Source organism: Trachypithecus francoisi, unplaced genomic scaffold, assembly GCF_009764315.1.
Source record: "Trachypithecus francoisi isolate TF-2019V2 unplaced genomic scaffold, Tfra_2.0 Lachesis_group18, whole genome shotgun sequence".
NCBI classification, from domain to species: Eukaryota; Metazoa; Chordata; class Mammalia; order Primates; family Cercopithecidae; genus Trachypithecus; species Trachypithecus francoisi.
Window position 1 is genome coordinate 1,783,570 of NW_022681463.1, and position 13,691 is coordinate 1,797,260.

Genomic DNA, 13,691 nt, shown 5'->3' on the forward strand with positions numbered 1-13,691 from the left:
AGAATTCATACTTTGTTCATTTCAAGAGCATCTATATACTTCACAGACAGCAGCTGCTGCATACTGGTGTTGTCAGACCCCTGGCACTCTGAGGTCCCAGGGCCACAGGCTGTGAACGATTAGACTGTGGCCTACTGCCAGACCCTGTGTTCTTATTGCCCTAACATTCCAAAGTCAGAAATGGGTACAACGTTAAAGAAAACGTGTAGGATGGGTCCATTAAGAAATTATGGCTGGGCGCAGTGACTCACACCTGTAATCCTAACACTTTGGGAGGATCCCTTGAACTCAGGAGGTCTAACCAGTCTGGGCAACATAGGGAGACCCCATCTTTACAAAAAAATAAAAGAAATAAAAATTAGAAATTAAAAAAAGGAAAAGAAATTATACGAATCCAGGTTAAAATGATGTCATTCCATTTGAATTTTAGGGCAATTATTTTGCAAACTCTAAATTATCCTAAAAAATTAAAGCAGTGTAATGCCTTGAGGGCTTTTCTTTCTTCTAAGAAATGAATTTGGTTACACGGGTCCCTGAGAGGGACGGCCTAGAGGTGACAGTGTGGGAAACTCTGCATGTAATTCTGGACGCACAGGGCTCATCATTTCAGTCGACTTCGATTCATATTTGTCAGAAGGCCCCTGAGCATGTTCCATTTGCCCTGCGTTCCCGTCACCCCCCTGCAGAGATGGGCAGCCAGCAGGCAGCAATGGCATCCGACATCCAGGACCCCCGTCTCCAACAGCGAAGCCTCCGAGCCGGGATTCTGTAGTGCCCCGCACAACAAGACTGCCTGGGAGCCCTCCATGTCCTGGTGCTCGGCCCCATGGGCGAGGGGCTCAGGCAGAATCTCCGGGCGGAAGTGGGCAGTAATGACTTCACAGTCCCTGCGCCGGCCCTGTGACCCCAATGCACTGCCCAGACCCCCGGTGACCCTGAGGCGCTGCCCAGGCTGAGCACTCCCCACCTGGACCCTGCCTTACTGCCTCCCACCCGCACTGTTAGAAACGCAGTATGGGGCCCCCAGGACTCGCTGGGCTGAATCTGTGTTCTTCTGTGAACCTGTGCACTTCATTCCAGGGTCCTCTAGATTTAAGGGCTTATATTTATGAATTCCTCCATAGACACAAAAAAATCCTAAAGGGCCCTCCGTGCCACTGCCCTCTGGGGATCTAAGAGGATATTGCTGCTCTGAGTGAATCTGGGAGACAGAGGAGCCCCCGGGGACCCCTGTGTTCCCTGCTGACCCAGCTCTAGCTGCCAGGCTCACCCTTCCACCAGGTCACCCAGAATCGGGCCAGCCACAGCTGGGGACCCAGGGAGCCAATTACCCCTCACTCGCCTGCCTCACACCCTCCCAGGCCAGGGATGCGGCCCCAGCTGGCTCAGCCCAAGGTCGTGGACACAGTGGGTTCAGGCCGGCTCTGCTTTGACCTCGACCTCTCTCCTGAAGGAGAGGAGGGAAGGGGCAGGGCCTGTGAGTGCTGCTCACCCGGGAACGTGCTCTCACCGCAATCAGAGCAGACGAAGCTGAAGCCAAGGGCGTCCCAAGAGCAGCGGGGTGAGGAACACGGGCCTGGCCCACCCCAGGGGCAACAGCCGGGCTGCACCGGGCCCCTGGTGTTTGGTGAGGCGATGGCCAGTGCTGATAACTCGGCCGTGGACTCTCCCTAGGATCCTTCGCCTGCCAAGCCTTTGACCTCTGGCAGAGGAAACTATAAAGCCCAGAGGCGGGTGTCTGGTCTCAGTTAGGGCGTAAGGGGTGCAAGGAGCAGGCAGGAGGCTCCCAGGCCAGGGACGATGGCGGCGCTGCAGGAGAAGAAGACGTGCGGACAGCGCATGGAGGAGTTCCAGCACTACTGCTGGAATCCGGACACGGGGCAGATGCTGGGCCGCACCCTGTCCCGGTGGGGTACGTGAGGGGGGTGGGCCGGTTGGAGGGGGCTGCTCTGAGAACGTGGCCTCCAGGTGAGCTCAGGAGGAGGGGAGCAGAGGGCCCCTGACAGTGAGACCCAGATGCTGTCCGGATGGCGTGGATGGGCTTTGGCCAGGGCCTCACTGGCCTCCCAGGGAAAGTGAGGGTCCCCAGAGCATCCTGAAGGCTGAGTTGACCTGCAGCCCTGACTGCAGAACGCCAGTGGAGGGCATCCACAGACTGGCCCCAAATTCCAGCCATATGCCTGACAACAGCATTTTAAAAGTATGTTTCCAGTGAATCATTTTTAAAAGAATATGAAAGGTGACCATGGCAATTCCTTGGTCACACAGATTTTCACTCAGTAACCTGAATAAGGGGCTCTGCCGAGAGGCGGCTGCCAGCCCCTCTTTCCAGGACACGCGCTGGCGTCCAGATGCAGAGGCAGGGAGTAAACCAGGCCTGCCTCAGCCTGTAGCACCTGTGCCTGTGTGAGGTCCGCCCTGCGGGGTCCTGTCCCTGTGGCTGCGCAGAGGCGCGGGCGGCCTGGCCCTCCTGGGAGGAAAGCAGATGCCTGGGCCTCCAAGGCCACACAGGCGGGGCAGCATCTGCATCTACATCAGGGCTACCACACCCGCTCCGGGAAACGCCCTCACCCCCACGGGAGTGTCTGGAGGAAGCACCTGCCCGCTCCCACCTCCCCCGGCGACCCCTGAGCCTCAGATGCAGCTGCACTGTCTGGCCAGGCGCTGGCCCTGGCTCCCAGGGAAGGTTGGGCCCTCCTCAGTCCCCATGGTACCTGGCTCTGGGGGTCCCAGCGCCGAGGTGGGAATGCAGAGCCCCAGGCCCGTCCCACCTGTCCGTGTACCTGAGACGTGGTGGGAACACTGGCGACACACTGCCAAGCCTCTCACGCTCACCACAGCGCTGGTGAAGGCCGCAGCCCTCGCTGGAGGCTCCGCGGTATCACAGGGCACCAGAGCCCACTGGAGCCACAGTGCATTTGAAGTAGAACAAATACCCTATTCTTGAAGAGGAAGGGACCGGGGGCAGGGTGGAGGCGGAAGGGCCTCCTGGGCCAGGCGGGGCGGCAGAGCAGGAGACCAGGTTGGGGAGGGAGCTGAGGGCGGGGGCTGGGCCGGGGGCTGCCAGCCAGACCCTTGGAAGCCCCATCTTCCGAGCCATTCTAGATGCTAAGACTCCCATGTGCCGCCTCCTGGCTGCAGGACCACAGAGAACCTTCTGGAATGGTCTCACTGCTCGGTTGGTAGACGTGGCCTCCGTTTAAGGATAAAAAAGTCTTAGGGCCCCGGGAAAACACAATTCAAGCGAAATGACAAAAACAAAAGGAATAGGACACGTTATTTTTACTAATGGGAGGACAGGTGCAGGTGTGGGAGAGGCAGAGTGAGCTGCATCTGGCTGGCCCCGGGAGCTGGCGGGAATGGGAATCTCACCTTCCAACCCCTCCCCTGTGCACTGCAGCGTGCCGGAACACCGTGGTGCAAGCGGGGGCCCAGGAAGTCCAGGGAGCACAGCCCACTCGAGCCTGGGCCCAGCCTGGCCAACCTTGGGCTCTTAGCCAGGAGGCAGGGCTGAGCCACCTGGTGGAGCTGAGAATCGCCATGAAGCGGGTCGGCAGCCACTGGGGAGACACGTACCGCCCACGTCTCCACTGTGCACCACAGACCCCAGGGTAGACCTACAGGACCCGCAGCGGGGAAACGGAGACCTCTGCCTTCACGGCGTAGGTCCCTGGGGGGCAGGCGGCCAAGTCAAATAGAAGCCACATCAGGAGTGACCTGAGAACACTGAGGCAGAGAGCTGCAGGGCCAGCACCAGAGAGGTGCCAGGCATGATCCAGCGAGAGAACAGAACCCCTCCACCACCACTGGTCCCACGTTGCTGAAGCTGGAAACCCAAAACCGGAGACTGAAGCCAAGCTGCTGGTGGCCACAGGCCCCCGCCACACGAGAATGCTGCCACCAGGGCCGCCTGGCAGGGAAAGGAGGGACTCGAAGTGGATGCCAGGTGAGCAAGACCCGGCCCTGAGCCCAGCCGGTGCTGAAGTGACCTGGCTCAGAGACCTGCGCTGTCTCAGCTCACAGGAGGGGCCCCCCAGAAAAGGACACACGGTCTGCAGGCCACAGCCTCTCATCACAGCTCAGAGCTCCGGCCTCTTGGCCCCACGCTCCCTTGCTTCTCTCTGACGTGGTCCCGCTCTTTGGCTGTGTTTTGGGTCACTGGAGAACGGCTCACTAAGCAGAATCCATGTCACATCACCGGAGAGGAGGAGGAGGCCCAGCTCATTACAGACCTCCCAGAAAGAGAAAAGCCGTAGCAAACACAAAGCCGTCCTCTTCCTGGCGGTGTCTCCATGCAAATGCCTGCTGCGATCCACACAAGCGAATTTACAGAGATGAAGACAGCATCCAGGAGCCGCCTGTGTCCAGGAGCCGCCCATGGCCACGGGGACGGTGGCCTCCGTGAGGCTCTGACTCTGAGGGGAAGCTCACAGGAGGGTCTCAAAAGCAGATGAGATGAAGCCACACCCTGAGTGGCCAGTGCCCGTGGACACCCCTGCTTCTGGAAGTGCCATGTCCAGGGCCTCCCTTCCTCCCTTTCTCTTCCTGATGTCCTTGTGGAAGCAGGGCTGGCCACGCGCTTCTAGGCCGCACTACAGGTCACCATGGGCAGGACCCCACCTCTCTGCCTCAGTTTCCCTTCCTGTGATGGGGAGAACCAGAACTCCCCTCTCAGAGGGCCCTTGGTTCCTGCTGGAGCTGGGATGGTGGCGCAGCCTTGGACACATCTCAAACAGCAGTTAGAGTGAAGTCAGCTGGGTGCAAGGGCCTCAGGTCACAGGATTCTGCCCATGTGGACATCGAGACAGGCAAACCCAGAAGCAGAACGTGGCCGGTGGTGCAGGGCTGGGAGGGGAGTGCAGCAACTGTCTATGGGGACGGGGTTTCTGTTTTAGGGGAAGAGAATGTTCTGGAACTAGGTAGGGAAGATGGTCATGCCACATCATGGACGCGCTCAAGGCCACCCAATTGTGCGTGTTAAAATGGCCGACGTGGTAAATTTTGTGCCTGCCTTATGTCGCAGTGTGGATCAGCCTGTACTACGTGGCCTTCTACGTGGTGATGACTGGGCTCTTCGCCCTGTGCCTCTACGTGCTGATGCAGACGGTTGACCCATACACGCCCGACTACCAAGACCAGCTACGGTCACCAGGTAAGTGCCGGAGATGCTGCCCTCATGCCGCGTGACAGGCCAGGCTGCCGCCTCCTGGGCTCTGGAGATGCCCAGGAGGACCCGTGCCTTCCTCAGAAATGAAGCCCAGAGAGGCCAGCCCGGCAGCCCCAGGGTGAGCCACACACCCCAGCAGGTGCCCCCGAGGGCGGCCCCCAGCCCCCGAACTGGCTTTAAGAGCAGCCCCAAGGCCTAAGTGGCCCCTTAGTTTCTTTCCATGAGGAAAATGACCCCAAATTATAAAATCTGACTTTGGCTTTAGTTTTAATTATGAAACAGAAGGGTTTTGTTATAGAGACAAGTTTTTCCATCCACTTACTTCCTATGCTTGGAATGTTTCTGCAAGGATGTACAGGAAACGGTTTCGAAGGAGCATGCCCGGGAGACCAGCAGAAAAGAGCCCGCTGGTCACCTACACAACAGCAGGGTGCGAGAACAGAGGAACAGGCATCCGAGTTGTCAGAGGCCACAGGACAGACGCCCCCGTCAGTGTGCAGAGCAAGTGCAGAACCTCCTTTCCCCTTAGACCCTGCTGAAGGTTATTTTAAACCATGTATAGATGTTATTCTAACAACATCCACAGAACAGCAACACCTAGCCTCAAATATAAAGCCAGCAGCATCCACAGGGGATCAGCTAAGCAAACTGCAGGCTTCACACAATGAAACCACATTTATGGAAAGAATGAGACACAAAATGACAGAAAAAGAGGCTCCCAATCGCATGGGAAGTGGAAGTGTGTGGCGTGTGTGGCCACTGGGAAGCTAGTGGCGTGTGGATGGTGGGCTGGTCCTAAGGACCTGAAGCAAGCACACGTTTCTGCATCTTCTGTGTTTCCACAGAAACAGGAGAGTGTGCAAAGGATGCACATTTGACAGTTCACATCGGGAAAGTCGACGGCTCTGGGTTTAACTCCCCGCTGTGTGCATCCTGATGTTCAGTTTTACGATTAACAAGTTGTTAGACCACTTTTGTTCTTAACCAAAACCAGTGAAGACTTTTTAAATGTGTGTTCAAATACAATTTTACGTAGAAACCCAGTTGCAGCCTCTGGATTAGTCATCACCTAACACAGAGCAGGCACCCAGTGGAGAGAGCCAGCCACCCGCCGACCCCCCACCACAGCAGCCAGCCAGCTTTCAGGGCCTCTCACACCCCAGGCGGAGCCAGGGCAACTCCCAGCGGGGCTCCGCGCCACATTCTAACCGTGCTGTCCCGGGGGTCCTTCCTTCCTGTGCTGCAGACAAGTTTACTCCAAGGAGGCTCCAGGGTTGGGCCACAGCCTCGGGCGTATCCTCAGCCACTTCAGAACTGATGGCTTAAAGTGGTGAGCATTTGGAGACACTAAACACAAAGGTCTCTCTCTCCAGGGGTAACCTTAAGGCCGGATATTTACGGGGAGAAAGGCCTGGAAATTGTCTACAACGTCTCTGATAACAGAACCTGGGTGGACCTCACACAGACTCTGCACACCTTCCTAGCAGGTAAAGTGTGAAACGTCTCCACAGCTGCGACTTTTTTTATTTTATAAGAAACTGGCACTCAGGGCTCAAGGCCTTCCCGGGGGGCAGCCGGGCATCAGGGCCAGGGCAGGACAGGGCTGGCAGGTGCGTCCATCCGCAGGCTACTCTCCAGCAGCCCAGGAGGACAGCATCAACTGCACCTCTGAGCAGTACTTCTTCCAGGAGAGTTTCCCCGCTCCCAACCACACCAAGTTCTCCTGCAAGTTCACGGCAGATATGCTGCAGAACTGCTCGGGCCTGGCGGATCCCAATTTCGGCTTTGAAGAAGGAAAGCCATGTTTTATTATTAAAATGAACAGGGTGAGTACTGAGGGTCTCCTTCCTGCGCCACTACAACATTGTGGTCAGGGCCTCTCACTCATCCCCACCACAAGGAGCACATGTGTCCTGACCGGGGCTTGCCCAAGCGGGGACAAGGACTCCGGCCTCATCACCCTGTACCTTGGTTTGGCACACACCTGTCCCGTTTGGCTCTTAGACACAAATTTAAAACCACTCGTCAGATACCAGCACATAGCCGGCCCTCTAAAACATGTGGAAACACTTGAACAGGGGTCTCTGTGAGGCCAGGGTCCCCTTCAGGGCGGCCAGAGATGCCAGGGCCAGGTAAAGGGGTCTCAAGTTCTGGAGTCAGGACTGGGAGGGATTTAGCACCTTCTAAAGCAGAGGCTTCCAACATGGGACCAGGGGCCCCTCCGGGGGTGTGGGGAGGTGACCCCTGAGCCAGGCTTGAGCAGGGCAGGTCCTGGCCAGGCAGAGGGCTTGGGGCCACCGCTCCATGGACCAATCAGCAGCTCTGCGCTGGGCTTCCCGGCAGCTGCGCTGTTCGTTTCCCACTTAAGAGGCTGTACACTTGTGCCCTCCACACCTCACGGGTCCCTCTGTCAGCCAGAGTCTCAGCACTGCTGGCATGGAGGGGCTGTGACGGGGGTCCCAGCAGGGCGTGGTGGCCACTGTGCCCGTCTCATGGCAGCTGCCACCCTCGGAGCACAGCAGGGGATGGCTGGGGCTGGAGAAGCCCAGGGAAGAGGTGTGAGGAAGGGGGCTGAAGCCCCGGGTGGACCAGAGAGAGTTTTCCGGAAGGGCTGTGCAGGGCAGGGGGCGGACCCAGCCTTGCCACGAGGCAGGCTGGCCGGTGCTCTGTTTCAGCACTCCACCACAGACCTGGACATAGTTCGAGAGCTAAGACCACCCCCGCCCCAGCGCTGCCACCTGCCAGCCACCTCCTGAAGCCTGGGCCAAGTGGCCAGCTAATGGGTGGGTTGGGGGAGGGCTGTGGCTCCAAGTGATGAGCTAGTGACACCTATGGGGATTCCTCCAAGGGAAGCCGCAAACCAGACCAAGGGCCCTTCTCAGTCCTGGTCAGAAAGCCCAAGCTGGGGCTGGCCAAGTCCCAGCTCCACGGGTGGGTGCCGCTGCACCTCACATGGCAGTGGGGGTGGGGAGCGGACACACTCAAGTTTTTCCCTTCTAGATTGTCAAGTTCCTCCCCAGCAACGGCTCAGCCCCCAGAGTGGACTGCGCCTTCCTGGTGAGTATGGCTGCACGGCGGGCTGGGCTGCCCCAGGAAAGGAGCTTGTCAGGGTCGTGCTGGTTCACGCTGGGCATGGCCCGCCTGGTTCTCTCCAGGAATGTCGACCTCAGCCCAGTAAGCCAGATGTAAACACCACTGAACCATCAGCACAGCGAGTTCCACCATGGGGGTTAAAACCCAGCAAGGGAAACACGGTGCTTTTTTCTCATCATTTTGCTTCCAGACGCATCTGAGTAGCATATCACCAGCTCGTTTCAAAATGCTTGGTGGCCATGTGGAAAGACCAATGTACATCCACCAGTTATGTTCTTTTTATGTGCTTCTTTACAAAAATATTCCAGCTTGCCAGCAGCTACAGTTGTTTGTGTTTAGTATACGGACTGCTAAGAGTTGGCATTGATCTCAGGCTAATTCCAGGCTTTTTTTCAAAATTGCTTTTTAAGTCAACATTTTTTAAAACTAAATTTTTTAAATGAAATGTTTTCTAAGGTTTGCTTCCACCATTACACCCAAAGGCAAAGGTTTCACAGCATGGTTCCATTACTGTGTGGAGCCTTCCCACTCGGGTGTCCGAGGGAACCTCACTTCCCTCAAAGCCTCCACTTTCCATATGGGCTACGGGGATTTGCTTTTCCTTTTTCAATTTATTTGGGTCACACCGTGGCTCCTGAGATTCTAACAGATCCAAAGCACCCTTCATATGTTTGTTGATGACCCCGAGCTACCCACTGAGCAAGTCTCTGCTTCTGAAATGAGAGGGCCCCAATCTCACAAAAACACGTGTTCACTTGTCCCTCTCACACCAACTTGTAACCCAGTTGTGGCAAAGCAGCACATGCCACTGAACAGTGGCCATCCTCGAGTGTGGACAAGCAAGCAGACTCCCAGCTTCACCCATCTACATCATCCTGCCAACACTTCAAGTTGTTAGAAGCACACACTGGAGGGGTCACTGGGCATTCTGCATGCTAACAAATCATATCCTTGCTGAGATCTCAGCATTGAGTATAAAGATTGCATCTGATTTATGCTAATTATGCAATAAAACATTTATGCAAGCACCTACACAGTGCACATGTGCACACATGCACACAAATGCAACACACAGACACGGGCACACACCAGCTCCCACCTGACTCAGACAGTGGCCTCTCCTCCCCAGGACCAGCCCCACGAGGTCAGCCAGCCGCTGCAGGTCGAGTACTACCCTCCCAACGGCACCTTCAGTCTGCACTACTTCCCTTATTACGGGAAGAAAGCCCAGGTAGGTTCCTTCCTTTCACGCTTCCCTCACCACAGCTGCTGAGTCCTCTCACACTTGGCCAAAGGAAAGCAAGAAGCACCTTCATGTATAAAAATGAAACAAAGGCGTGAACCGTCTGCGTGTTTCCCAAGGCCCGGTTCTTGTATCTACTTGGAAACATTCCTTTCATGCACCACGAAAATACAACTCTAACTGTTCTACCTTTTGTTTTTTTTTTTGGAGACAGAATCTTGCTCTGCAATCTGCAAGACAGAATCTTGCAATCTTAGCTCACTACAGCCTCAACCTCCTGGGCTCAAGTGATCCTCCCACTTCAGCCTCCGGAGTAGCTGGGACCACAGGCACACAACACCATGCCCAGCTAATGTTTGTATTTTTTGTAGAGAAAAGGGTCTCAGTATGTTGCCCAGGGTGGTCTTAAACTCCTGGGCTGAAGCACTCAGCCTGCCTCAGCCTCCCAAAGTGCTAGGATTACAGGCATGAGCCACTGCGCCCAGCCTAATTTTTCTACTTTCCAGATCCTCTAAAACAACTGCATATCCACTTCAAAGACTTTCCTCCACGTCACATGCTTTTCCTGTTTCATTTTTGTGTTCATCATCATAAGAGTTTATAGTTGAATTTACTCCTGGTATTGTCTGTCCCCTCCAGACCGTTGCTCTCCATTCTTACATGAGGGGATGTTATCTCAGCAAATTCCAGGGCATGCATTCGATCACGACCAGTCTTACACAAACGAGCTGCTTCTCTGCACCAACCTGACTGTTGACACTTCCCTTGCTTAGTTTTCTCTCCTTAACTTCAGAGATTTTTGAAACACCTGTCCTTTCCTCACTCCCACTTCAGCCTCACTACAGCAACCCTCTGGTGGCCACGAAGCTCCTCAATGTCCCTAGGAACGCTGAGGTCGCCATTGTGTGCAAGGTCATGGCAGAGCACGTGACCTTCGACAATCCCCACGACCCGTATGAAGGGAAAGTGGAGTTCAAACTCAAGATTGAGAAGTGAAACGGTTTGCGCAGGGGTCCTGGCCACAGCCTGCGGTGTCGCTCATGGACGCCCTCATGGTTGGGCTTCCCTTGCCCATCAGCTCCCTGCCAAATCATCCCCAAAGTGGTTTAGAGCAGCAACGGTGTTGTCAGTGTGGAAACTCCAAAGAAGTGCCCACATGTGAAGGGCCTGCTTGCGAGTATCAGTTCTTCCTTCGTGAATTCTTACAGTTTTTAAATGTAATTTGCTGCTATAAGAATGTCCAGCTAACATGGGAACGCCAAGGCAGCAACTCTCTCATTTATCAGGCTGTAAAAACAATTCGTCTTCTCCTGTGTAGACATCACTTTCTTATTATAATTTATTTTTCTACACTTCAATATGAACTGCCCACATTAATATAAAAACTGTTAATGCACTGATATGAAACACGGCTTACACTAATGACATTCTGAATTCTTGCTTTTAAAATTGCAATTCCTATGTTGTAAACATAAAATACATTAAAGTCACTCTTATTGTATGTAAAAAAAAAAATCATGTGTTTCCTGACATGGGAGAAAAATTAAACCAAACGCTTCCTTAAAAATCTCATTCTAAAAGTCTCAATTGCAAGTCAGGGAAATCACAAAAACCACGTTGGTGTGGGGTTGTCACCTAAGGATGCTCACAGCTCCGGGAGGCAAACAGTGGGGAGCGAGGGTGTCAGCAACCTGATGGTGTTTAAAACCCAATTAGTTACAAACACACTTCTCATTCACCAAGAACAAGTCTCTCCTCCAGTTAGCAACTCTAACCCTTTCAGAAAACTGAAATGAGAACATTCTCCCAAACAAGCAAACCTGCTCTTGCTGAAGGCCACGGGTTGCTCACCCAGACGGCGGTGTGCGCCCTGGGTCCCAGTTCCACCACTGAAGGCCACAGGCTTCTCACCCAAGTAGTATTGTGCGCCCTGGGTCCCAGTTCCACCACTGAAGGCCACGGGCTGCTCACCCAGACGGCGGCGTGAGGCCTGGGACCCAGTTTCACCACTGAAGGCCACGGGCTTCTCACCCAGACGGCGGCGTGAGGCCTGGGACCCAGTTTCACCACTGAAGGCCACGGGCTGCTCACCCAGACGGCGGCGTGAGGCCTGGGACCCAGTTTCACCACTGAAGGCCACGGGCTTCTCACCCAGACGGCAATGTGCGGTCTGGGTCCCAGTTCCACACGCTCAGTAGCGTGGCTGTTAGTGCCCAAAGGGCCCCAAGCACAGCGATTGACACGTGGAAATCCATCCACCCCAGTAGATACAAAATCCATGAAAAACGGTCTCTGAAGAAAGATTACAAACCTTGCAGATACGTTGTAAGGTTAATGAAATCAATTTACGGACGGAAGGCGCTGTACCCAGCATCTCCACTGTTTACTCTACCGGCAAAAACTGCCGGCAAAGGTCTCCGCGCAGACGTGAGTTTACGTCACAGAACGCGTGGCCACACTCACAGTCTGTGCTTCTCGAAAGGAGGCGCTTGTGTGCAGCTGACGCCGCTGGCTGCCACTCAAGCTGGAGACAAGGTGGAAGCACAGCTGCGGCGGACGTCTGAGACGCAGGGCTGGACGTCTGAGGCGGAGGGCGGGACGTCTGAGGCGGAGGGCGGGACGTCTGAGACGCAGGGCGGGACGTCTGAGGCGGAGGGCGGGACGTCTGAGGCGGAGGGCGGGACGTCTGAGGCGGAGGGCGGGACGTCTGAGGCGGAGGGCGGGACGTCTGAGGCGGAGGGCGGGACGTCTGAGGCGGAGGGCGGGACGTCTGAGGCGGAGGGCGGGACGACTGAGGCACAGGGCGGGACGACTGAGGCGGAGGGCGGGACGTCTGAGGCGGAGGGCGGGACGACTGAGGCGGAGGGCGGGACGTCTGAGGCGCAGGGCGGGACGACTGAGGCGCAGGGCGGCGGTGGCCGGTGGCGCAATACCAGTGCGGAAGACACGGTACCTGCAGGAGGCGTGGGAGTCTGTGGAATCAGGTCCTGAGCCCAGGACGGTCCATCATGCTGGGCAGTGAGGATTCACAGAGAGGGAAGGAAATTAGGGGCTACGCGCCAAAGACTTAAGTCTGAGTTTTAATTTTGCCTTTGAGAAGTCAGTGGAGAGCTCTTTCAGGAACCCGGAAGGCAGAAGACAAGTCCTTGACTGACCCGAGGCAGTGCGGGAAAGGGTGGCCGTGCCAGCAAGGTTGGCTGCGAGCCCAGGGTCCTCGAGGACAGCCGCCCCGCTCACTGGGAACCGGGAGGCGGTCATGCTCCCAACCAGGAGTAAAACAGCGCTGCCAGGCACAGAAACGAAGTGGGCGGTAGCACCAGAATATTCCAATGAACGCAGCCCTCGACAGTGTATTAAGAACACTCAGGCTGATATGTGGGACACCTGGGTCACCTCAGCAAGGTCATGCCATGCTGAAGGTCAGAGGTCAGAGGTGACACCACCTCAAAGTGACGGTGGAGCCATGAGAGTTCATCCCATCCAACTGTCAAAGTCCACCCAGCTGGAACCCAACACACCTGCCACGTGTCCCAGGGCCACCCAGAGCCCCCATCTCCAGGCCCTCACAGAACCCTAGCCTCCACCTCCCTTCCCAGACCCTGCATGGACACCAAAGCCCCCTTCTTTCTTTAGAGGCAAGGTCTCTCTATGCTGCCCAGGCTGGCCTTAAACTCCTGGGCTCCAGCAATCCCACCCACAGGGCACCCCTGTGCCTGATCAGAGCCCCTTCCTGATGAAGCCGGAGGCTGCTCCTGCCCCACCCTTCAGAATCACCAGTCCTAGTTTCAACCCCAAGGCTTGGAGAGAACCACAGGCACAGGAAGCTCGCCACGGGAAGCCACGGTGCACCCGCAGGTGCTGGCTGCACATGCACCCACAGGGAGCGCTCTGAGGCACGACTGACCGCTGTTTTAAGTTCCACAACCCTCGAGATGCTTATGGTAATTCAAGATTAGGAAAAAATGACTCTTCTAAAACTAGTCTTTTATTGGAATTTTCAGTGATTTAGCCAACTCGGAACACTTAGCTCTCCTTCATACCTTCTATGTCTTTCCAATTTTTTTGGTGGTAAAATACACATAAAATTTACCATCTTAACCATTTTTAATGCACAGTTTGGTGGCGCTGGGCACATTCACAGCATCCTGCAGCCATCACTGCCATCCACCTCCAGGCCTCTCCATCCTT

The 13,691-nt window shown here is 55.6% G+C and overlaps 1 protein-coding gene across 1 annotated transcript; it reads left to right on the forward strand.

The window, feature by feature from the left end:
• The first annotated feature begins 1,739 nt into the window (after positions 1 to 1,739).
• On the forward strand, positions 1,740 to 11,070 carry ATP4B (ATPase H+/K+ transporting subunit beta). The gene is made up of 7 exons (XM_033177127.1): positions 1,740 to 1,912; positions 5,024 to 5,152; positions 6,541 to 6,654; positions 6,794 to 6,993; positions 8,168 to 8,224; positions 9,390 to 9,491; positions 10,338 to 11,070. The coding sequence occupies exons 1-7, from the start codon at positions 1,801 to 1,803 to the stop codon at positions 10,497 to 10,499; spliced, it is 876 nt and encodes a 291-aa protein (XP_033033018.1). The 5' UTR covers positions 1,740 to 1,800; the 3' UTR covers positions 10,500 to 11,070.
• The last annotated feature ends 2,621 nt before the right edge of the window (positions 11,071 to 13,691 follow it).

What these genes read in the sequence shown, in the direction of transcription:
- ATP4B (XM_033177127.1), top strand. Translation starts at nt 1,801, where the DNA reads ATGGCGGCGCTGCAGGAGAAGAAGACGTGCGGACAGCGCATGGAGGAG. An exon ending in GAGTGGACTGCGCCTTCCTG is followed by an intron (nt 8,225 to 9,389) that starts GTGAGTATGGCT and finishes TCTCCTCCCCAG; the next exon opens with GACCAGCCCCACGAGGTCAG. An exon ending in ATTACGGGAAGAAAGCCCAG is followed by an intron (nt 9,492 to 10,337) that starts GTAGGTTCCTTC and finishes CTCCCACTTCAG; the next exon opens with CCTCACTACAGCAACCCTCT.